General features: G+C 39.4%; 2 protein-coding genes across 5 annotated transcripts; both read right to left on the bottom strand.

The window, feature by feature from the left end:
* Window positions 1-967: 967 nt before the first annotated feature.
* LOC128609278 (E3 ubiquitin-protein ligase TRIM35-like) lies at window positions 968-4,148 on the bottom strand. Its single transcript, XM_053627798.1, has 6 exons — window positions 3,493-4,148; window positions 3,241-3,336; window positions 2,918-3,148; window positions 2,767-2,789; window positions 2,562-2,680; window positions 968-1,989 (listed from the first exon to the last, which is right to left on the bottom strand). Exons 1-6 carry the CDS (start codon window positions 3,886-3,888, stop codon window positions 1,445-1,447), a joined length of 1,410 nt encoding a protein of 469 aa, XP_053483773.1. The 5' UTR covers window positions 3,889-4,148; the 3' UTR covers window positions 968-1,444.
* Window positions 4,149-9,385: 5,237 nt separating this feature from the next.
* LOC128609272 (histone-lysine N-methyltransferase PRDM9-like) lies at window positions 9,386-24,529 on the bottom strand. Of its 4 annotated transcripts, none has more exons than XM_053627782.1 (8): window positions 24,016-24,529; window positions 23,312-23,390; window positions 22,941-23,106; window positions 22,157-22,428; window positions 20,984-21,051; window positions 20,664-20,854; window positions 18,973-19,481; window positions 17,449-18,794 (listed from the first exon to the last, which is right to left on the bottom strand). In XM_053627782.1, exons 2-8 carry the CDS (start codon window positions 23,378-23,380, stop codon window positions 17,652-17,654), a joined length of 2,418 nt encoding a protein of 805 aa, XP_053483757.1. In that variant the 5' UTR covers window positions 23,381-23,390; window positions 24,016-24,529; the 3' UTR covers window positions 17,449-17,651. The 4 variants fall into 4 exon arrangements, with proteins under 4 accessions (XP_053483759.1, XP_053483760.1, XP_053483757.1 ...); XM_053627783.1 differs by having other exon boundaries at window positions 17,450-18,794; window positions 18,973-19,457; XM_053627784.1 differs by lacking the exons at window positions 17,449-18,794; window positions 18,973-19,481 and adding an exon at window positions 9,386-13,231.
* Between the last annotated feature and the right edge of the window lie 735 nt (window positions 24,530-25,264).

Below are 25,264 nucleotides of genomic sequence, written 5' to 3'. Positions count from 1 at the left end.
TTCCCTACATTAACAGAAAAAGTTCTCTCCTTGAGATAAGAGGCAAACCACTCCAGCACAGACCCCTGAAAACCAACTACATGACCAAGTCTTTGTAAAAGGATATCATGATTTACTGTGTCAAATGCTGCTCTCAAATCAAGCAAGATTAAAATACAGCAAGAGCCAAGAGTCAAGAGTGAGTAAGATTCAGTACTGTGAAGTTCCCTGAAACCGGACCGAAATGAATCAAAAATACTAAAGGCACTTTTTCCCAGACTTTTGAAATGGAAGATAGTTTGGAAATGGCTCAGTAGTTTTTCATGACATGCTGATCAAGATGATGATTTTTAACAGCGGTTGTACTATAGCTTGTTTAAAAGTGACCTGCACCACCGCATTTACTAGAGAGGTATTAATAATAGCAGTCACGACTGGACTCAAAGCAGGAAAAGCCTCTTTAAAAATATGCGAAGGAAGAACATCAGAAGAGCAGAAAGAGAATTTCATACTAGAAATTAAATCAGAAAGCTGTGAAGGAGACACTAGTTGAAAAAGCAAATGACTCATTATTTCAAAACAGTATGCCATCATTTTAACTTAAAACCACTTCAAATTTAATTAATAACTAAGATATATCAATATTTGGAGATTATCATATTATTAGTACTCATTCTATCAATATTTATGAGGTGAATGCATCATTAATATGCTAAATCTGAATACATTTTCATGACAATTAAAAGATTTTGTGATTTGTGTTCTCAACACGCCTGTAATTAGTCATGAGTGTTAAAATCTAGGACAGATTTTAAGTACATTTAAGCAAAAATAAATAAATAAATAATTGTACGAAATAAATAAATATTAAATAGTAATATTAAATATTTTTGTCAAAATAAATAAAAAATCACTGGAAAAGAAAAGACCTTAGTATCGATATTTTTATGTGAGGATTGATTCTTTCGATACAACATCAGTATCGAGAGTATCAATACTTCAGGAAACTCTAAGTAGCTTGGTAAGGTTAGCCAGTCACTTATCCATCTACTGAGCAAGAGGAGCATAAACAGTGCACTTCTCAATTTAGACGGGTAACTCACTGCAGGGTTCAGAGCTAGATGGAAAGAATAGAGTGCAGTGATTACTTTGATTGAAATGCTGGATAATGTCAGCTAGCTAGCAAATTGCTGTAGCTGTGTCAAATTCTTATGTTTTTTTTATGCGAATGCATTTACTTTATTGTCTAATTATTAATACTCAGAATAAGAAAATCCAATTATAAATTTCCAGTTTTCACATTATTTTTGATGTAATTGATAAGGTGAGGGTGAAATCATGTCATAACCATTTAAAAAAATTCCATAATGAAGTGTTGAGTGCTTCAGTAAAAACACTTTCACAAAGAACATGAATCTTTTCATCAGCAATATTTCATTAATGAATTGGAATAAAACTATCAGCGCTAACTGATCTGATTCACTCTTACAGAGCACTGAAGTGGGAGGATCTTTACAGGAGATTTATTACAACTAACCCTTATATATGGCAGTAATTTATCAGTAAATCTGTGTTTGAAAGTGTGTATGTGTGTGTTAGTGACAGGGTCAGAGAACGACAGCTTTCCTCTGTTCCAGTCCAGCTGCACTCTGATCCTCTGGAGCTTCTGTGTTACTGAGAGAGGAGTTTCTGACTGTAGTGTAGAACATGCTCCATATTTACCATCAAAATACCACACACACCAGATTCCACTTCTGGAGTTTATCTCTCCCTTCCTCTGAGCAGATTCTGTCATCACACCCACTTCCCACACTGTACAGTCTCCTACTTCAACGTCCCAGCAGTGTGTCCCTGAGTTAAAGACCTCAGAGCCCAGGATACAGCAATAATCATCAAATCTCTCTGGATTATCAGGAAGCTTCTGTTTCTCATCACTGCATCTCACACTGGTCAGATCATCAGATACAATGAGTTTAGGATGAGCAGTGTTGGGGTCCAGAGTTACAGGTGCTGAAAACACACACACACACACACACACACACACACACACACACACACGAATAAGAAATAAAAAGCTACAAAAGAAAACCCATTGTGACTGTACGTTGTGGCTTTTCCATTTCATTAGATTCCCTTTTTACATTTTGTGTTGATGAAGCTAAGCTAACTTAAACATTACGTTAGCATGGAACTAGCATGAAACTAACTAACATTAACATAAACAAAAGAAATGATAACGGTAATTGCAATATTAATGAATAAACATATATAACCGGGTGTATTTAAATTACAAATGTAAACAATCTTTATAAGAATTGTAAATCTAAAACTTTTGTAAGCCGCTGCAACAATCCATTTTTACACTCGCGCTTCAACCACTGAACAGTCTGACGCATCAGAAGCCTTTCAAAATAAAAGTTCCCTTACATTACATAAGTTCAAAAGGTGACCACATATGTGTCTAATAATAATAATAATAATAATAATAATAATAATAATTCCAAAACAAACACAAAATCACTATAAAAACCACTTTAGTGTTATTAACAAAAGCACAGAAAGAGGGAAAGAAAGATTCTTACTGTATTGGACAGCATCCTGCATCTTCTCCCAGACTCTGAACTTCAGGTTGTCCAGATGTTTTGCCACATGGATCAGTGGTCCTGAAAGCTCCTCTGGATGCTGCAGTGTGCACTGAGCTCTGCAAAAACATTCAGGAGTCAGTGCTGCTGTGGGTTTGGAGTCAGAAACACAGAGAACGAGAGAGACAGGAAGCACATCACTCACCTTTTCACTGTGGCCTTGTAGTTCTGTAAAACAACAAAGCAAATATCAGTGGATCTGATGGACATTTTTACACCACTGAAATGTGACGTTTCTGATGAGGGAAAGAAGTTTTACTTTCTCACAGTATAAACACTGACTAAATGATCCTCACTTGTAAGAACGAGATGTCTTCAGCTCTCATCTCCTCTTCTACGCCTCTGATTGTGTCTGAAAGAGATGATATGTCTCTGCTCAGCTTCTCAATCTTCTCCTTCATCATCTGACTCTTCTGCTCCTCTTCCTCTCTCAGTGCAGCTATCCTGGCTGCCTCTTCATCTCGTAGAACCTGGTGAAGCTTCTCAAACTCCTCCTTAATCTGCCGCTCTGTGTGTTGGGCCTGAATCTGCAGTGAAGAGGAAATCAAATGAAATAGAACTGATTATGCAGTGATGCAAAATATCATTCTAATATCAAAACCATCTTATTGATTCTAACCTTTATATGTTCTGCAGTCTGACTCCAGTTCAGTTTACAGTCTTTAAAGATCTTCAGTTTCTCCTGTAGGGTCTTCAGAGCAGTTTTCAGCTCCTCCTGAAACAAATCAACACACTGCATGGAGACTCTGTGTTTAGATATTATTTTAAATCAGATTAAATAAATGAAATAAATTAATTACAAAATAATTGTAATACTTATGAATAAAAGCATTTGTTCACATGGGACACATGACCTCACAGGAACATTTACCTTACAGTCTGTTAATGCCTCATCAATGGGGCAGAATTTATGGTTGGTGTGTATTTTTGAAGTCTGACACACCACACACACCGGCTGTTGATCATCCAGACAGAAGAGTTTGAGTTTCTCACTGTGCAGACTGCAGACTGTTTCAGACGCTGATGAAGATCTCTGACTTCTCTCCTGTAAGAAAGTCTCACACAGGTTCTTTAAGACCAGATTTATGGGAGGATCCATAGACGACTTCCTCCTACAAACAGGACATTCTCTGGATCCTTTGGTCTCCCAAAACTTCTGCAAACACACTTTACACACACTGTGACTGCAGAGCAGGAGAACAGGATCCGTGAAGATTTCATGGCACACAGGACAAGAGAAATCCTCCTCTGAAAACTTAGAAGCCATTTTATTTTGCTGCTGTTGTTGTTCTCTCCAGTCCAAATGTTCAGATTCACTTTCACTTTGATCAAAAGTAATCACACCCTGATTTCAGGTTTGTTTAAAGTTAATATACGACTTTGCAGGTCCAGTTAGTAATCACTTCCTTTCACAGAGCTGAAAATGAGACTCAGAATTCTCCATAAACCGAGAATAAAACTAAACTCACCAGAGCAGAACACTGCAAAAGGACTGCAGTCCTCTCGGACTCTGTACTTCCTTAATGGGAGGAGTTTTAGAGAGACAGGTATGACCTGTTACAGTCACCTGTTAAAGGCATTCTTCCGGTTACTGCACCTTATCCTCAAACGCAGAGGTAGCCTAATTAAATTAGCTATTAGTAATAATATTAATATAAAATACAAGTTAATATTATAAATAATTTTCTAATTATGAAGATTTTCTCTGGTACTATTTTGAACGCAAAATATTCCAAAAGAGCAATTTTCTTCCCTGAATAAAAAGCCAATGGTCATGTGACAGGTGTGAAGGTGTTTGAGTCTCCTCTTGAAAGATGAGCTGATGGGTCTTTCTCACTTTCTGTCACAGTCAATGTAAAAAAAATCGAATTCACAGTAAATTTGAAATAAAATCTATCAACGTGTGTCTGTCTTAAAGACAATTAAATAAATATATAACACCAGTTAACTATATTTAGTTTGTTGTTACTCTCTAAAATATTTTTGGTTATTTTTTCTACCCAAACGCTAGGTTGAGTCTTCTGGATCATTTAATTGGATTATTTTCTCAGTCTTGGCTAGTTTTTGGGTAGTTTTGTGTAACCCAACTGCTGGAATAGTGGCTGGTCATTTTCACTGACAGGTGAATCAATGCACCCCTTTCCCCTGAATATCATGTACTGCTTCCTCAGTGTTGGTGTTACGCTACTAGTATCATGTGTTTATGTTGGCTGTAAAATATGGACTGAGGTTATTTTATAATTCTCTGGGTCTGTATCTTATCTGAGGCTCAGCATCAGGGTTATCTAACTGGATGCTGTCACCAGTAGGGATGAGTGATGCTAACCTAGACACACCTGAGGTAATATTACTTTAGCATACAGCTCAAAGTATCTTTAGATATTCCCATTCCATTTTTGAGAGTTAACAATAACATAGCATTGCAACTATTCATCATGATGTAATACAGAGAGTGGGTTAACGTTAACTACATTTAGCAAGTGTTTTGGACAAGGCAAGCTGTAGTAATTAGCATTAGAAGGGTGGGTTACAGCTGTGTTTCTTCATGTATTTGGTGAAAGTTAATGCTGGTTAACAGGTGCAGACAGTCAGTGGCTAATGGAACTTAGCTAGCTCGGTAATGTCGAGGCCAAAAGTTCTTCACAAGTGTGAGGAAAATTACTCATTTTTACTTTGTAATAATTTTGTTCTTGTTCTGTTTTATTCTCATAAGAGGATAACACCTAAGAAGGCCACGTCATGTCACTGAGATCAGTACAGTATGTTTATCTGCTTACAGAGACACAAACATGTTCTTATGTTCAAGGTTCAACTAAACAGCTTCAAAGATCCTAAAACAAAGCCTGTTTGAACTGCCTCAAACTGCTTCTTATCGGTACACAGAATTGTCATGCTCTGGGTTTCATATATATAGTAGTGGTTTAGTACAAGGGCTTCAGAGCGCTCTCATTATTCTGTCCTGCTTTATTCGATCCTGTATTAAGCATCTTTCTGTAATAAACCTTTTTACCTTCAGAGGACGAGTCTGCGAGTCTGTTGTCTAATTTCCATGACAATTTGGCATTTCCTGGCTGGGCTGCGCGAGTATTTCAGCTTTTCTGGACAACAAGTAAACCGGAGGATGCCATGAAAAAGTTTCACCCTGAAGTCAGTGTTGACACGCAGGCGGTTCTCCCTTTATTGTGCAGAGCGAAAGACCGACACAGCCTTACCACTGACCGGTAGGAATCATCAAGAAACAGCCTTAAGGTAAATTAGAATTTTATAAAGTCATTGTGTATTGCTGTCTGTATGGAAGGGAGTCAATGATATTAGAAATGCATGTATTACATTGAGAGAAGAATTACATGGAGGCGATTTCTTATAAGAAGTTTCAGGAACTTCGCCTCAGCGATGGCAAAGAGATTGGTGTTTCTTAGATCACAGCTTCAAAACTAAGATATATAGTGACTGGAATATGAGAGAGATAATAATGGTAAAAATATTTGTTAAAGGAAAGAGTCCTTTTTGAGCAATAAATAAGTAGAGTACTTATTAAGACGTGCAAGAGGAGCAGTATTTTTACAGCGGATTATTATCAAGTGGCATGCTCCATTGACTCATTCCATCATATCAGCGGTACATGATATATTTGGCAAATTTAACGCATAAGTAAATTCTACTGAGACAAAAAAATAATAATAAAAAAAATAAGGGAAGAGAAAACTGTAAGTCCTACCAAATTGCTGTATGTGGACTCGCTCTCATAGGTAAACTTTTACATTACAAAAGAAACTTTTACATTCTTAAGGTTTGCTCTATTGAACCTAAGTTATATGATTAATTGAATGTCTAGAGATTTTGCACACATTTGAACCTTTTCTGTTTGTGCACGAGAATGCATATTCACTTGATTTTCATAGCATGTTAAATTGAATAAAACTTTGAAAGTTATAGAAGCTGTAAAAAGAAAAAGAAAAAAAAATGGGAACAACATCCTGTGACACATGCTATGGTATGTACAGGGTGCTCATATGTTGATCCTAATATCACATTTACGCGTGTGAATTATGGGGAAGGATGTTTGAACCAATCTGATGTATGGGTTAAAGAATGTGCTTTAAAGAATGGGGGGGACCCCTAAAACAAAGAGCGAAGTGCAGTTTTTGGCTGACTGGAAGGCATTTGCTGAATGGCAGAGAGAGGCACATAAAAGAGAGAGGCACATAAAAGAGAGAAACAATGTCAGGCAGGGCCCTCATCTGTTTCTCAGTGTTCTAAATTGCAGAAAGCCGATCCCGACCTGGACTCCACCACCACCGTGACGCCCACAGCCAGTAAGGATGGAGGAACCTGCAGTTTCAGAGCCACCAACCCCCACCGAACTATGCTCCAGCTGTCCTATCCTCACCAGTGGCATTAAACACAAGATCCCAAGTGAAGATACCAACAACATTGCTGCCTGAGGGCTTCAGACCAACAAAACTGGACAGAGAAGGGACAATGCACGCCGTGGTAAATGCCCCAATGCTAGAAGTGGACAGAGAAGGAGGCCCTATGCTAGTTCACAGACCCTGGGCATTGGAAGACATCAGGAGCAGCATGACGCATCTGTCGGCACTCCACGAAGTAGGAGGATGAAAGTTTGGGGATGAACTATCAAAATAATTTGTGGTAATAATATGCCATAAATGGTGTCCATTAAATGTAACTTTTTTAACCAGGAATATTCTTTAAAGGGAGCCTAGAAATAGATGTGTAACATTAAAAAGTTCTATCAAATTAAAATTTTATTACCTGTATTTTGCCCTAACTGTTGTGCCTATCATCTTTCATTAGAGAATGATGACAACAGCAATATGGATGAAAGTTCCAGTTCAAGCATTCATGTGTCTGCAGTAGAACTCGATGATGAGACAAGCAGTCATCCAGTTGAAGCAAAGAGAAAGGGTAGCAAATCCAACCAAGAAGAGAAGAAAAGTTCTCTACAGTAAATTATAGTACCACTGTGATTTCATCAGTCATCGAACAGCAGAAGAAAGACCATGAGCCTTTTTGCTGAAAGAAGAGTTACGGCACCAGAGAGAATTGGTGCTGGAACGAGAGCATTACAAGCTCCAAAATGGAAGAGAGGCGACACCGTGTACAGGTTATGATGAGGATACTATGTCAAGTGATGAGCTCAGCTGTAACTCACCCTATTCCACCTACGCACACACCATTTTACCCCAGTGAAATGGTCTCTCAAACCCATCCAAATGTAGAACCATCTTATCGTAATTTGAGTGAAATACACCAACCAAGTGCTTCAGTTACTAGTCAAAGAGCCCAGAGTACCAGCAGTAGTGACACTGTCTTCTGTCTTACATGATTTGAACAGCTCTTGAATTTTCCATGATGTTGTTTTTGTTTGTTCTTGAGAGAAATACTTTATCCACTTACTAACACACATGACCAGACAATTTTAGTTTTGTTTCTACAGAGGGTACCTGATTTTATGTAACTTTAAATGTCTTAACATATATTGTAGCTGATCTTATAGCTCAAAAGTATATCAAACCATGTGATATGAGGGAGAAAACTAACCTTTGAGGAAAGCTGCCTTCAGCATCACTGAAGCCATCATCATACGGTGAAGTCCCAGAGATAAACAATGTTGCTTTTGCAGGAGTTGTTTTCACCATATTTTTATTTTCCCTATCCACTGCATTTGTTTGTGTTGTGCTTTGATTTCTTTTTTTTTTTTTTATTGTGTTCTCTATTTCTCTTTTGTAATTTTAAAAACATGTACAGGAAAGTTAGCACGTTTTGGGTCAGCCATCTTGCATGATATTACTGTACCCACAATGCACAGCACTGCAAGAGGACTTCCAAAATCTTGTGGAAGCATTCAGAGGGTCAAGGATATGATAGCATCAAAGGGAGGACTACATAAGGAATGGGCCTTATGAGTTGATACTCTGGTGTTCACTTTTGGCTATGTAGTGCATGTTTATCCTGTGTACATAAACTGTTGCCCTCAACTGCATGGACTGTAGGAACTGCTTATCTCCCATACTTTGTGTCATTCAGGTACAATTTGATATTTGTCTCATTGTGTCCATAAGAAAAATGGTAAATTGTCTGCACTTATACAGCACTGTTTCTGATTTTCCTATTCACACACACAGTCACACTAATGGTTGCAGAGCTGCCATGCAAGGCGCTAGCCTGCCATCGGGAGCAACTTGTGGTTCAGTGTCTTGCCCAAGGACACCTCGGCATGTGGACCAGGAATCGAACCACCAAACCTGTGACTGGTGGACGACCCACTCTACCACCTGAGCCACAGCCGCCCCAAGATGTTAATCCAAAACTGGACTGGCATTTTTTTATTATTATTTTTTAAATGTTTTAAAAAGACTCTAATCTGGTTTCCTGTTTTGGGGGCTTACCCATAGATTACATCTTGTGGTATTGACTCTGGTGAAGCCTTCTCTTGAATGCTAACTTTGACACAGCTACATCTACTTATTCTTCATCCAGCAAACTGTTGTGAAGTGGTTTTCTTCATCAGAGAAATTCTTCTGCCATCTATCACAGTTGTTTTCTGAGGTCTTCTGGACCCAATTAAATTGGGTGTACCCTCTTGTTGATGATTATCAAAAGACTTTTCTAAAATAAGGTTGACAAAAGTTTCTGCCATTTCATGCCAAAAAAGCTGCTAGCTGAAGAAAGTAGTGCCAGTTAGCTAGCTAAACTTATAAGCAACATCTTTTAGAAATGAAAGGAAAGAACCAGACCTTTATACTTAGTTTATTTACAATGTACAAAGACAAAATAACAATTAATGTGTAAAATGGCTTTGGATTAGACTGCTCAACTAACCAGTATTGCAACTCCAAGGAATTCCAACTGGTGCTGATGGGTTTAAATTTGAGATGTTAAGTCACGGTTATTACTGGTTCAGCGATTGGCAGTTGGTTACATGGTTCCACCCATTTTATCTCCCAATTACCAATTCTCTATATACATACAATTATGAGTGTGCAGTTAATACAGTAAAAGTACAGTAATTGTACTTAAGTACAGTAAATGTCCAGCCAACAAAAAGTTGGCTAGCATAATATTACCATTTAATTCCAACTCAGCATTGACTTCCACTGTTGCGTAGTGGACACACGGTCATATCCAATTACAGGACCTGACCTAGGTGTCTATGTTAGCAAACCACATTAAGGATACCAATACACAGTTACAAATACCAATACAGAACAGAATATTTTCTCTTAAGAATGTACTTCAATTATAAACTTTAGATTACCATAATGAACTTTTAGTCAGATGGCCTGATGCATGGCCAGTAAATGTACTTCAATGTCCAAAATTCGGTAGCCTTTTGACTAATGTTTGGGATGATTCAGACACACCTACACTTGTACACCTAGCAGAATTGGCAGCATATAGTTGACATCTATGCAAATTCCCACATGCATCTTCAGTTTAGTGACATTGGAACTTTCTGGTGTATGAGATTCTGCTTTATTCTTACCCTGCGTTCACATTCTTGGAGATAGGGTAGTAGCCAAAATGTATATCTTACAGAACAAGATTTACTACTAATGTATTTGTCTTTAAATTGTACAGAACTCTGATAAGTGAAAATAGTGTTAAACCTTTTTAGGTTGTCTGATATTCCAGGCTTCATAATAGCATTGTTAGCCATGCAAGCTAACTGTACTAGCCACTCGCTACCAGAAGCACTACCATATGCCTATATATCTATACATCTTTAACTTATTAAACACAAATTAAATAACACAATCAATATGAATATTGGGTGCTTGATTTATATGTTACATGCTAATCTTTGTATTAGCTATTAGCAGCACAATCTAACAGTCATAGCTACAAACACTCCAGAGTCACCAATGATTTCTGCTACTTCTTTCCAAGCTTTCTCTATACTCATTTAATGAGTCATACACCAATCAACCATAACATTAAAACTGCTGAAAAGTGAAGTGAATAACACTAAGTATCTCACTGCAGTGGCACATGTCCAGGGGTGGGATATATTAGGCAGTAAGTGAGCATTCAATTCTCAAAGTTGATGTGCTGAAAGCAGGAAAAATGGGCAAGTGTAAGGATTTGAGCGACTTTGACAAGAGCCAAATTGTGATGGCTAGATGACTGGGTCAGATCATCTCCAAAACAACAGGTCTTGTGGGGAATTATGCAGTGGTTAGTACTTACCAAAAATGGTCCAACGACCCAGTATGCAGTGGTTAGTACTTACCAAAAATGGTCTAAGGAAGAACAACCGGGTGCAACATCAGGACAATCAGTTGACACAGCATCTCAAACATGGGCCATGACATTCTAAAATGCTGCAGCCAGAAACTTTGTGAAGTGTCTCTCCACCAATACCTCCCAGACCCATGGGCTTAATAATATAAGGGCAGTTATGGAGCCCTATAAAACAAGCAACTGCTTGTCTTCTGATATTTCATACAATTGCAATTATTTGTGAAAATAAAATGCCAATTTCAATTCATTGTCGAAATACTGTCTCCATTTCGATGTTACTTTGACACGTATCACCTACCTAAACATTGTTGCAGACCAAGTACACCCCTTCATGGTAACAGTATTCCCTAATGGCAGCATCATCTTTCAGCAGGATAACGCTCCCCGACACACTGTAAAAATTGTTCAGGAACGGTTTGAGGAACATGACAGAGTCCAAGTTGTTGACTCGGCCTCCAAATTCCCCAGATCTCAATCCGATTGAGCATCTGTGGGATGAGCTGGACAAACAAATCCAATTCATTGAGGCCCAACTTCACAACTTGCAGGACCTAAAGGATCTGCTGCTAACGTCTTGGTGCCAGATGCAACAGCACACCTTCAGAGGTCTTGTGAAGTCCATGCATCGATGTGTCAGAGATGTTTTGGCAGCACAAGGGGGACCTACACAATATTAAGCAGGTGGTTTTAATGTTATGGTTGACTGGTATATATGACATGATAAGGTAAAAACAGTTGTAAAAAAAAATCTGCCCCACACACACACACACACACACACACACACACAATACAATTGGTCCAAGGAATCATTTGAGTCCGTCATTTGGTCCGAGGTATCATTCAATCAGACATTTGAATTTGTTACTTATTTGTCATACGTAATTTACATCAAGTTAAGAAAATCTCAACTCACATGGCACTTGCTGTGCTGTCACTTTGTCATTCACTACTGTTTCTCAAATCATGGTTGCGTGTTACATGTATACACAGAAAATTAATCATCACCTGACATGCTGTACCTTGCTAGTGTGAATGCAGGGTTATGCTGCACTATGGACTATAGTGACTTAAATTACCGTCACAGAATTCATACTTTTTTTGTTAAGGTAATTAAAATCAAAAGCAGATATTAAAATAAGAATATGAATCATTAAAATAACATTATATGCTTTGTCTTCCACAGAAAGAAGATAAATAAAATGCAAAAACACAGTTTACACGGACCATTTTAAGCCAAAAAAGTAATGATAGTCATATTTAATTTGACACATAATTCAAATAATGTAATGGGTCTGTGTTAGTGCACTTGTGTGTCTTAAACGTAAGTGAATAAGTAAACCTCTTTCCACATTGTGAGCAGTGATACGGCTTCTCTCCAGTGTGAATGCGCTGGTGTAGTTGGAGAGTACTTTGTTGAGAGAAACTCTTCCCACACTGTGAACAGTGATACGGCTTCTCTCCAGTGTGAGTGCGCTGGTGTCGCTGGAGATGACTCTGATGATTAAAACTCTTCTCACACTCTGAGCAGTGATACGGTTTCTCTCCTGTGTGAGTGCGCTGATGTCGTTGGAGATGACTCTGATGAGTAAAGCTCTTCTCACACTGTGAACAGTGATACGGCTTCTCTCCCGTGTGAATACGCTGGTGAACATGGAGATGACTCTGTAGAGTAAAACTCTTTCCACAGTGTGAGCAGTGATACGGCTTCTCCCCCGTGTGAATACGCTGATGGACGTGGAGGTTGCTCTTTTGATTGAAACGCTTTCCACACTGTGAGCAGTGATACGGTTTCTCTCCTGTGTGAATGCGCTGGTGTAGTTGGAGATGACTCTGATGAGTAAAACATTTCCCACACTGTGAGCACTGATACGGCTTCTCTCCTGTGTGAATTCTCTGGTGTTGCCGGAGATCGCTTTTTTGAATAAAACTCTTTTCACATTGTGAGCAGTGATATGGCTTCTCTCCGGTGTGAATGCGTTGGTGTTTTCTGAGATTACTTTTTTTATTAAAACTCTTGTCACACTGCAAGCAGCGATACAGCATCTCTCCGGTTTGACTGCACTGATATGTTTTAAGAGCACTCTGCTGAGTAAAACCGTTTCCACCATCTGAGCAAATGTGAATTTTCTTCTGTATTTCTTTCTGAGAGGTGTTGGAACTAAGAGTACCAGATGTTTGCTGATTACTGGGGCTGTTTGTTGGCATCCGACTTTCTCCTGATTTCTTGCTCATGTACTCCTCGTAGTGGTAGCTCTGGATGTGTTTGTTGAGGTAAGTTTGAGAAGTATAATAAAGTGGACACAATGAGCAGGAGAAAAGTTGAACTGGAGCTTTGTTTACTTCTAGAGCAGTGAAAGAAAAAAAACAAATAGAAAAACATTAGAAACAAATTATACAAATATAACCATCCCTTTGTAAATAAGTGTAAAAAAGTAAAACAAGATGTATTATGATTATTATTGTTGTTATTAACAAAATCAAGAACAAGAAGCACTTATAGTTATTACTTATAGGTATTTTAAGCTCAGGTAGAGTACCAAACATACTCCATGGCCAGACTTAATTGGGAGAACTGTAATAATGAACAGGCTGATGATCAAACGCTCGTAAGAAGTCTTCACATCCTCAAAGAGAAAAATGTGGAGCAACATTATCGCTGTGATTATGCTTGATGTAGGCCTTTAACTGGTCTGAGGAATGTGATGGACATTTCTAGTCTAATCCAACCTGACGTTCCATACTGTGAATAAGACCACAGATAAATGTGTTTAGCTGATTAGCTTCAAATCAGACAGAAAACTTGCCAATGACAAGTGTACATAAAAACTATGCATTGACAGGGTTCTGTTGTGCCAATATCTGACTCAACAGCCAACAGCATAGTTAAAGGTGAACCGAGTGTTGACAGCACACTTAACTTGCCATCGGAGACAGGGTATCCTTCCTGAGTGGGATCTGTCACAGGAAGTACCTGGGAAGGCTCTGGTGACTGCAAAACAGCAGCAGCATTAATCATGCTCTATCTGTTCAATATGACCAGCATGGATGCGACAGGAAAGAATGCAGGGGGCAGTGGGTCATGCCTTTGCTGAAGAACAGATCTTTTGAATATGTGCAGTTCATGGAGCTGTCCCCACTACCATGAACCGCCTTGAGAATGAATCAGTCATCACCAAGCCCAGGCAAATAATTAGCATGGAAGCAAGTGAAGCAGTGAATCACCTACGTCAGTCGCTACCAGACATTGCTTCCCGGTCATGTTTTCTTACTTAATCGGAAGAATGTAATGCTTCAGTCCTTGCATTAAGAACACTATATAGCCAAAGGTTTGTGGGCACCTGAGCTCACTCACGTTCAGCCACAAGGGCATTTGTGAGATCAGGAACTGATGTGCCTTTGGCGTTCCAATTCATTCCAAAAATGTTTGGTAGGATTGTGGTCAGGGCTCTGTGCAGGCCATTCGGCTTCAACCTTCATAAACCATGTCTTCATGCACCCAGAATTATCTACCAGGTCCCTCTACACTCTTCTTCCTGTCCATCCCTGATGCACCCAATCACTTCAGAATCAATCGAGAAATTCTACAGGTGACAGAGGTCTGATTTTTTCTGTAAGTCTGTGGTGTACAAGGGGAAGAGGAAGGGGGATAGCACAGTGGTGCTCCGGTGCTGCTCAGTAGTAGTTCAGGCAGGCAGCTCCTGTGCTGCACAAACTGAGGTCTGCCTAGGAGGTTATCTCTGACCCAGGAAATCATAGAAGTGTCAACCTGCATTCTACCCATCTTCTCACTCAGCAAAAGAGTTTGGATGGTGTTGAATGCACTTAAGAAATCAAAGAATGTGTTGCGGCAAGCCAGATGGGATTGGGCCTTCTGCCTAACACTTATTGCAAGCAAGGTTTGTACTGTAGCATCTTTCAGTTGTTTGATTTGGGGGTTTTTTCCCATCAGTCTTCTGGTCAGGATGTGAAATAAATGCTTAATTGGGTTAAGGTCTGGTGATTGACTTGGCCAGTCTAAAACCTTCCACTTTTTTTCCCACCCAGTCCTATGTTGTGTTGGCAGTGCATTATGTATTACCAGGCTGCGTCCAACCATCAGCATACTACAGGGGGTCCTACTGTGGGTCCAGTGAATCACATTAGGGGAAGACTAAATTAATAAGGTGGCCTGCAGCATTGTGGTGGTAAGGGGCGAGGAGGAACTGAACAAGTATGCCAAACAAGTTAGATATGATTCCCTTTTCTGTCACGCTAGTCAAAACAATCAACCGGGCAGTGGTAGCTCAGTGGTTAATACAGTGGACTACTGATCAAAAGGTCATAAGTTCAAATCCCAACACAGACAAGCTTCCACTGCTGGGCTTCAGCAACTGCTCAATTGTATAAATGGGATAAATGTAAGTCGCTCTGGATAAGGCCTCAGGATGCCTGCCAAATGCCACAAATGTATATGTGGCCCCATCCACCTGCAGATGATACTCAGGTGGGAAAGGTAGAAGCCCACACTTACACACAACCTGACTAACAAATGCTCCCACTATCAATCACACATGACCAACGTCCTATTGTAGAATTGTTTGTGGATGGAACTCCACTCACATGATGTTTTAACTACCTATGATGTGTAATCAGGACCCAAGAGTGCAGCAGCTGTAGTCACTCTGACCCCCAACCAATAAAGCACAGCCTTGTATGTTAATCACACTGTTCCACATATCTAGATTTTTTTTTTTTTTTGAGTGTGCAGTGGGCTTACCTTGGGGCACCCTTTTAGTCAATACTTTGTGCTAGCTCCCTTTGCAAAGATAATAGCGGAGTCTTCTCCTATAATGCCGGATGAGGTTGAATAATATGAGCAAGGGATCCGAGACCATTCCTCCATACAGATCCTTCAAATTCCGAGGTCCACGCTGGACTCTCCTCTTCAGTTCACCCCACAGGTTTTCTATGGGGTTCAGGTCAGGGGACTGGGATGGACATGGCAGACCTTGATTTTGTGGTCAGTGAACTATATTTGTGTTGATTTTGATGGATGTTTTGGATCATTATCCTGCTGGAAGATCCAACCACGGCCCATTTGAAGCTTTCTGGCAGAGGCAGTCAGGTTTTCATTTAATATTTGTTGATATTTGGTAGAGTCCAGTATGCCATGTATCCTAACAATATGTCCAGGTCCTCTGGCAGAAAAACAGCCCCAAAACATTAAAGAGCCACCATCATTTAACTGTGGGCATAAGGTACATTTCCATATGGCTACCTCTCTGTGTGCACCAAAACCACCTCTGGTGTTTCCTGCCAAAAAGCTCTTTTTTGGTTTCATGTGACAATAGAACCCGATCCCATTTGAAGTTCCAGTAGTGTCTTGCAAGACGCTTGAGTTTGTTTTTGGATGAGAGTAGAGGCTTTTTTCTTGAAACTCTTCCAAAAAACTTTGAAGTAGGTGACTTCTGATTGTAGTTTTGGAGACTTTCTGACCCCAAGACACAAAAAACTTCTGCAATTCTCCAGCTGTGAACCTTGGAGAATTTTTGGCTACTTGAACCGTCCTCTTCACAGTGCGTTGAGACGATATAGACACACGTCCAATTCCAGGTTGATTCATAATATTTCCAGTTGACTGGAACTTCTTAATTATTGCTCTGATAGCAGACATGAGCATTTTCAATGCTTGTGCTATTTTCTTACAGCCATTTCCCATTTTGTGAAGCTCAACAACCTTTTGCCGTACATCACAGCCATATTACTTGGTCTTACCCATTGTTATTTATATTTATACCCCTATGAAAAAGGAATCATGGTCGAACAATTTCCTATTCCTAGTCACCCAGGTGTATTATTTTTATATATATATATATATATATATATATATATATATATATATATATATATATATATATATATATATATTAATGGGAATATACTTAAAATATATTTTTCCCAAATTAATTTCATAGGGGTGCCAACAATTTTGTGATTTTTTTTTTAACAAAAGATCAAAAGGTTAAACAATAAAGACAATTTTTCACAGCTGTCTTTGCTCATATTTACCAAAGGTGCCAATATTAGTGGAGGGCACTGTACAAAGCTCAGTACCCCTTTAGCAAAGAAGCTGAGGATGGGTTAGTACCCATTGTGATGACATGTTTCTTTCAGAAGATTCGGACGCGATGGAGGATTGCGCCCCCTGGCTGCACCCACGGAGTTCCCTGACTGCAGAAGGGGATCTAAGCTGCTCTGGAAGCCCCCAGCATGCCCTCTGCAGCCCCACGGACGACACCAATGCCTGAGCACTTCACACCATCCATGCATCTAGAGTCCAGAAAAGCTAATGTATTGTGCAAGATCTAAGATTAGTAGAATAGTACTGTACATTCTCCTGCCCCTGTTGTATCAAACCCAGTCACTATCCTTTTATAAGATCCATCTGAAGCGGCATGGTTTACTGTTTTTAACAATTTGGCAAATGCCTTCTTTAGCATCACAATCCACCTTTATTCTCAACATTGGTTTGAATGGGCTTTTACAATTAAAGGTAAACAATGTTTTGTTTTTAGCTGCCATGGATTAACCCTCTTACCCCTTAGTTACCACAGTATTATGTCCCACAACCCTATATTCCCCATAGAAACAGCATGCCAACCCTGAGCTCCCGGGCCAAAATTGGCCCCAAAATCAACATTTTAATTTTAACATTTTTAGGCCTTGAAACAACTTATAATAATACAAGCATCAACGTGGTCAATGCCTTTGAATAAATGCATTTTAGCACCAAAAGTCAACTTTCTGGTGATAATCAGACCAGCAGGTACTGTTTTCACGAATGCACAGAAATTGGTCGCATTCCCGACAACGAAAAACAGTTTTTGATTCCTTGTGGGGGTTGTTCTTCTTTTCAACGGAAGGATTTTTCTTGGCGAAGTGTCTAGCCTTCTCACGACACACAATGCATCTGTTGTTGCCAGTGGCTCCAGTAGGGCGCTCTGGTGTATGTTGGCCAACATTGAGCAGGCGTGGAAGACTTGATGAAGTTGCTGAACGGCGCCTGAAGAGAGTCGGCGAACGGTAGTCACCTATCAGACCCAGGACAAGTTCATCAATGAAATCGTAGAACGTGTAAAGTCTCTTGCCTGGTGCATTCGGTTTGTAGTAGCTGCGAATCACATACGCGTTGTATGATGCCCAAGTAAGACATTTGAGCAACATTCTGCGTGGCCAGCAATAGTGCTTCATTGATCCGTAGAGTTTCGTCATCTGGTCATTTCTGTCGCAGCCTCCCATGTTCTGTGTGTAACTTGCAACCATTTTCGGGCATGGTACATGCTGCACCGTTCCATCTTTACTCTTCCGATTTACAGTTGTAGTTAGCTGTGGATCATGGAAGGTGGTAATGAAATACAATGGCTTGCGATCACACCAAACAATAACTGACAATCCATCCAGACTCAAGTAGTCGTAGTCACCACGTTTCATATCTTTGTTCTTTCTTATTACACCCTTTGGAAATCCCTTTCGTTTGGTCACTATAGTTCCACAGCTGTGAATCTTCTTGGTCATCAGATATTTTGACAGACTTGGTGAATTATAAAAACGGTCCATATACAGTTGATAGTTTTGACCCTCAACACAACTGACTAGCCGAGCAACGACGCTGCCAGTGGCTCCAAGTTCTGTAATGAATGTCCCCCGTGTCTTACCGGAATAAATCTCGATGTTGTAAACATAACCAGTTTTACTCTCGCACAGGAGAAAGCTCTTGATGCCCCACTTGACGGGTTTACTGGCAATGCACTGCTTGATGGCAAGTCGGTTCTTTGCAGGTATCACACCTTCATCGAGTGAAAGATCCTGAGCTGGGTTGTAGTTCTCCTGGGACTTCTTGATTATGTTGTTCAACAGTGGAAGAATCTGAAACATAATGGATGAATACAATATAGTGACCACAAAAATGAATAATGGATAAAAAAAACCCCTAGTTTTTTATTTTGACAAGTAATTTATTATTATTATTCCTGTAATAATTACTTCATAATTACTTTTATTATAAAAACATGCACTGAAACACTTATTTCTGGTGTTTACTTACTTTGTACAACTTGTCCTGCTTGTCGATGCTTGGATCATGTTCATCAACGACATGGAGAAATTTCCAAATGGCAAGAAAGCGGTCTCGGCACATCACGTTGCGAAATCCTGGCGTTTTGAACACATATCCAGTCTTGTAACTAAAATACTGTTCGTAACGCCGCTTGATGACAGCATATTCCATCGCCAATCGCAGTCCAACAAAAGCCTTCAGCTCTGGTACTGTCAGTGGTTGCCACTGTCTGGCATAGTAGTCTACAGGTTTCACAGTCTCAACATGTAATGCATTCAAATTGGTCTTGTCAACAATCAACTGCCATATGTCGTCGTCCCAGAAAAGTGTAAAGTATTCCAGTGCAGTAGTGTCAGCGGTACAGTTTGCGGCTGCAGCACGAGGACCAGGTGCCTCATTTGGTTTGAAAGTTGAATCCATCAGGGTCACGGTATGACTCCAAACCCCTGCCGTGTCAGTCGCACTGGTTGATGCTGAAGATGAAGACGGATCAGGGTCTGAATCATGAGAGTTTGCATCACTATCAGTTTCGGTTTCAACATCGCCTGAACTTCCACTACTGTCACTATCTAGAATCCCTGCTCTCGCCTGTGTAACTGTGTACCTTTTCTTTTCTTTCCACTCTTTTAGATGTACCTGTGTTCACTTTAGGTGTAACTTTAGCTTTTCGCTTTGGCATTTTTAGTTAACTTCTACTATTACACCATAAGTTTATCAACAACATTCATGCTTGGATCGGCTTCATCGTAATGACGGCGTAATGACGTTATCAACCTTCTGGGTCAAAAAATAATAATTAAATAAGTAAGGAATCATAGCAGAGTAATGCTGGTATACCAGCCTTACGGGGATTACGTTTACACTGTAAAGCTGCTATATAGGCCTTACGGGTATTTGGCATAGACGACTAAGCCGGTATATCGTCCTTACTTTACTCCCTTGTGTTTACTCTACTCAGATTTGAGTTTAGCCTTATCTGTAGTCAATTTTTATACACTCTCAGACATAGTTTCAAGATGTTTCTTGGGCTTTTTTTCCTCTGTGTGTTTACCAGCAATGAGCTATGATTTGGGCAGCCTCAGCATCAAGGTCTAGGCCTGCTAGTCTTTGTTGACAAGTTTGCATATGCTTAGCTTCGCTATCACCATGGGGTTCTGGGAGTCAATATGAGATAATTGGTACAAATCTGATGGAGGTCCTTTTGCACTAGGAGGTTCAAACAGTGGCTGCATGCGCGTAGATCGGTGGGAGGGCACGCAAGGGATGGAAGCAAACTCTCCATTTCTGTAGTGCCAGTAGTGATGAGCAAGCCACTAATAAGATACCAAACAACAGCATAATGATCTCGGACACTGCAAAAGTGTTGAGAAAAAGTGATGAGAATCTATCACAGCTTTGGAGAACAGAAAGATGTAGCTCCAACCAAAGTCACGAGCTGCATGGGATAGCTCTGAACAAGTAGAGAAAAGGAACTGTAGAGATGTTTACATGGGGTACATAATACTACATCTCCAGAATCATGGTAAAAGTCTGGACATATGTGCACATGCACAAGAGAACACCCAGGTCCACAACCCAGCTCAAAAAGACAGTGACCTGACAATTCTTTGAGATTTTAAATCATAAAGTTTGTTTAACTCAAAAATATTTATCATAAAATCACTACTGTTAGACTTTACCATTTGTAGAGCATTGTTTATTCCGGAGGTAGTCAAATGTATGGCCAAAATCTTTGGCATACTCCTCTTCATACCACACCAACAGCTCCTGTCCTGGGTTGATGGGTCGACAGCAACGGTACAGAATCCCACCTCGATACTTAAAGGCCATGAGATTCTGCTCTTGTCCATTACGAGAACAATTCACATACCTAAGAGAATGGCAAAGAGGAAGAATGTGTTCAGCTAACCTCAGAAGTCCAAGATATGGAGTGAGAGAACAGTGACAAATTTCCAACAAATAAAGAAATGCAAAAACAAAGTCCAAACCACTAGCTCACCTCATCCAGTTACCATGCATCTCTCTCTTGGCATCTATGTATTCCTCACACTGACCACTTCTGTATATCTGAAAAAAATTACACATTTAAATTTTATCCTTTAATTCAAACATATTTCCACCTTTGTTCTGTCTAAGCACTCCTGTCTTGTTACAACCTAAGAGAGTGTAAATCAAAAGGTATGTTTCTTGTGTTCATTAAAAATGGCACTTCCAAGTTTAGGGATGATATAAGATAAACATTAACCAGTGGCTGGGGTCCAAATGGCCATTGGGATTAACAGTAGACCTGCCTCACCTAAGAGATAGCCTAAACCACTCCAGAAGGTTAGCTAGATACACCGGAAAACAATGAAAATTCAAGAAAAATATGAAAATTAAATATAGGAATGAAATCCTGTCGGTGGTCAATTCTGTGTCTGTTAAAATTCAATGAACTTGAAAATTTAATTGAAAACTTGAAAATTCATTGGCTCTTCCTGTATTTTTAGAATGGACATTGATCTTGGTTTAAATTTTTTATTTATTTATTTTTACAAAGAATTGCAAAAACATGCCATTTTAAAAGGGGTGTGCAGACTTTTTATATCCACCGTAACTCATGCTTGCATACTCTGATGTTAAATTGCAGAGCTCCTGTGCAAAACGTGTAAATGTTGGCAGGTCTGGTAATATATCATCAGAGCAAACATCACTGGATGGCAACTTAATAATAATAATAATAATACACAGAGACAGTATAATTGTTATATTGCATAAGCCAATCAATCAACAAGCTAAATCAATATTTTCAGCTCCTTCCTCCAGATAGAGTTTAAAGTGATTTGAGAGAGAAATAATTCAAGTGCAAGTAAGTTATTTGCAGTTCGAGGCGTGTGTATAATCGCCTCCAGGTATCAGTAAAACTAAGAAATTAATATCAACTTGATATTAATGTATAAATAATTATGTTCACCTAGTGAAGGGATTCTTCTGCTTAAATTTTTTTTTTGTGGCTCCAATGAAATGGATTATACGATTAAATAGTAAAATGGGGAGCATGACACGCTATGCACTCAGCTGAAGTAAACCGGCGAGAGAAGCACAGTATGTAGCAAAATTGTCCCCAAAGTTTTCAGTAATCTACTGCACACTACCCAAAACAATTGACCTTATAATATTTATAAAAACTCACCACCCATGAGCAGCCACTATTCATAGCTTCTTCTCCGTCTACCAGCTCTGCTTGGTAGGGTCCGAAGTGTGCACCAACTGGAATAGTCTCTCCTTTATTAAACACTCCCAGGCCTGCGTCAGAAATACCAGACTTACGAATCTCTAGACCAGGAGGAAGAGTTTGTCTGGCTCGGTCAGGGACCCCCATGGGAACAGGGGTATCAGTGATGAAGAGCGCTGGACCGTGAACCTCACACTTGTTGAAGAAGTAGGACTTGCAAACCTCACAGTCTGGAAGGAGAGAAAATGAGAGGAGAGAAATGATGCCCGAAATGGTTCCCCACACCCAGTGTTTAATATTATTTACTAGACACTGGATTTTATCACGTTGTTTTTGTGGACATTTTATAAAAGCAATAAGCCACTTAATGGTATGTGTTATAAAGACTTTTATCACAGAGTTCAGAGAGCACTTCCTGCTGTGATAAAACCCACTGTAATTCACACCCTCTCCTGATTCATTACTTTATTGTACAATTGTTTTACAAAATGAGGATGTCAGGTCTGTAGTCCAGTCCATCAGCTGCACAAGCTAATAAACTGTAGTGAAAAGTATTTACCGTTGATCAACTAACAAATTCATACATCAGTACACTATAAAAACGTGTCTTTACACATTAAACACCATTCACAGGGGCTACATCCAAAATGGCTCTCTAATGTACATTTAGTGCACTAGATAACGTGTAGTGCAGAATAATCAGAGAGTGTTACTCAGCTCCAGAGTGGTGCGATTATCTTACAGAGGTAGTCTTCATTGTCAGCGTCTTCCTCTTTAATGGCGATAACTTCAGGCGTGTTGTCGAAATCGTCTCCATGGTTGTACATGTTCAGCTCCAGCGTTTCCTCTTTCTTCACCCAGACCTCCATCTCTCTATCTGAATTCTCTGTTTTCACATCCTTACACAGCTAGATGAAACAATTGCAAGAACACTTATTCGTATACTATGACTTATCCTCTGAAAACCTTAGCCTTAGATTTATTTAATGAGTTATGAGTGATTAAGGAGGACAGGTTGCAGACTAGCAATGATGCAAAGCAGAAAGCTATAAAAGGCAAAGTTTGATTTCTCACATAAATCCTGAGACTGTTAGACACATCGTTGAGTTTTACCTGCGAAGGATCAGGATCATCAGCCTGAGACGTTCTGGAGGAGTGCGGTCTGTCTCCTGCTGAACTCATTATAACAGGTCTGGAAAGAGATCAATAATAATAATAATAATAATAATAATAATAATAATAATAATAACAATAACTACACTAAATATACAATTGGAAACAATATCTTTTGATTAATGAAAGAGGAAATTAAAGGGAAAAAAATAAAGCCATTCACACACATTTTTCCGTTCTTAATTGTACATTTATATAAATATATACATACACACAATGTATGTACACACACACACACTAATATATATATATATATATATATATATATATATATATATATATATATATATATATATATATATATTCAGACACACACACACACAGAAATAAAGTAATTTTAACTGCCATGTCAGTAAGCTAAAGTAAAGAGTTTACACTAACTGCTTTATCACTAGATAGACTGACCCAAGATTATGTAGAACAAGTTACGGTTATTTAAATACTTTAATTATACAAATAAACAGGTTAGCACAAACACAATAAAACACCTCGCTATGGCCGAATAAAAGAGAATCTCTCCTCGTTAGATAAATAGTGCACTAGATAGGGTGCACACGTCATTATTTCATTCCCTATGTAGTGCACTTAACCAGTGAAGTAGAGATCCATTTGGGATTCGGACACACAGCTTCTGTTTACCTTACCTCGGGGTTTTAAAGCAGGCCGGAGATTTAAATCCTCAACCACAGACACAACGACGAGCTTTGATTTCTGACTGGATCCAATCTAACTGTAAAACTCTGTTAGAAATTATTTAATGTAGAAATGATTGGCTCGGTCGAGTAACTCAGCGGTTCAGCCTAGAAACCTGCAGCGTCTTTTACTTCGTCAATGGTGGTTGGTGAAGCAGCTACTGGGTGCGATACCGCCACCACCTGGACTGGAAAATGGTGGTGCCTTTCGATGCTAGGTTTCAACTGCCCTTTTAATGTATAGTACGTAGACTTTTCTAACTTCTTTGTGTCATAAACAATTTTCCCCCAGGCGTCACAGTGGCTTAATGGTTAGCACGTTTGTCTTACACCTCCAGGATTTGAGGAGGGCTCAAATCCTGCCTCTGCCCTGTGTGTGTGGAGCTTGCATGTTCTCCCTTTGCTTTGGGGATTTTATCTGGTTCTCTGGTTTCCTCCCCAGTCCAAAGACATGCGTTGTAGGCTGATTGGCATTTCCAAATTGTCTGGAATGTGTGGATGATGTGAGCTGTGATGGATTGGCACCCCATCCAGGGTGTTCCCTGCCTTGTGCCCCAAGTTCCCGGGGATAGGCACCAGGATGGAAATACACCCACCACATAAATTGCAGCATCATCTCTCTGATTCAGAGCCTGTTTTTTTTTTTCCCAATAAAAGCAAGCAGGACATTAACCTTTAACCCTAAAAAATCCGAGAGACAAGCTCAGCGTACTAGCCCATCAAATATATCTGTGTAACAGCAAGTACAATTACAATGCTAGACCTTATGCATATTTACTTGTTGACCTGAAAGCGCAAACGCCAGAAGAACTCCATTGAAAACTGAGAGAACAGACAGAGAGAACACAACTTTGCCCAGCGATCCTACTGACTTTTTACAGTTTATCTTCTTCTGCCAACCATCTTCAGTTGAAAAAAAAATCTTGTTGAAATTATTATACTGGTCTCCACCTTGAAGGAGAATGGATATTGTTGTGCTTTTTGAAGGAGAATGGATATTATTGAAGGAGAATGGATATTATTGTACACATTATGTGATGCACCCACAGATTTCATACTGAGCATATGACCCAGCTTTAGACATGTTCAAAGGGAATATATATTACTGATGACAAAATAGTACTGGGTTTTAAAACAAAAAGGAAAACTATTAATCAATCTGGAGGATTTATTCTGCCTTTGTTCAGTGTAACGTTCCTTT

This window comes from Ictalurus furcatus, chromosome 6 (assembly GCF_023375685.1).
Source record: "Ictalurus furcatus strain D&B chromosome 6, Billie_1.0, whole genome shotgun sequence".
In the NCBI taxonomy this organism is placed as follows: Eukaryota; Metazoa; Chordata; class Actinopteri; order Siluriformes; family Ictaluridae; genus Ictalurus; species Ictalurus furcatus.
The sequence above is the reverse complement of the archived record's forward strand: the minus strand, read 5'-3'. Positions and strand labels throughout refer to the sequence as shown.

Coding starts and splice junctions, on each gene's coding strand:
- LOC128609278 (XM_053627798.1), bottom strand. CDS start 3,888: ATGGCTTCTAAGTTTTCAGAGGAGGATTTCTCTTGTCCTGTGTGCCAT. Junction 2,681..2,766: donor TACAAGGCCACAGTGAAAAG/GTGAGTGATGTG, acceptor ATGTTTTTGCAG/AGCTCAGTGCACACTGCAGC. Junction 1,990..2,561: donor GCAGGATGCTGTCCAATACA/GTAAGAATCTTT, acceptor GTGTGTTTTCAG/CACCTGTAACTCTGGACCCC.
- LOC128609272 (XM_053627782.1), bottom strand. CDS start 23,380: ATGAGTTCAGCAGGAGACAGACCGCACTCCTCCAGAACGTCTCAGGCT. Junction 19,482..20,663: donor TAAACAATGCTCTACAAATG/GTAAAGTCTAAC, acceptor CTCATGATTCAG/ACCCTGATCCGTCTTCATCT. Junction 18,795..18,972: donor AGCAGGACAAGTTGTACAAA/GTAAGTAAACAC, acceptor ATTATGTTTCAG/ATTCTTCCACTGTTGAACAA.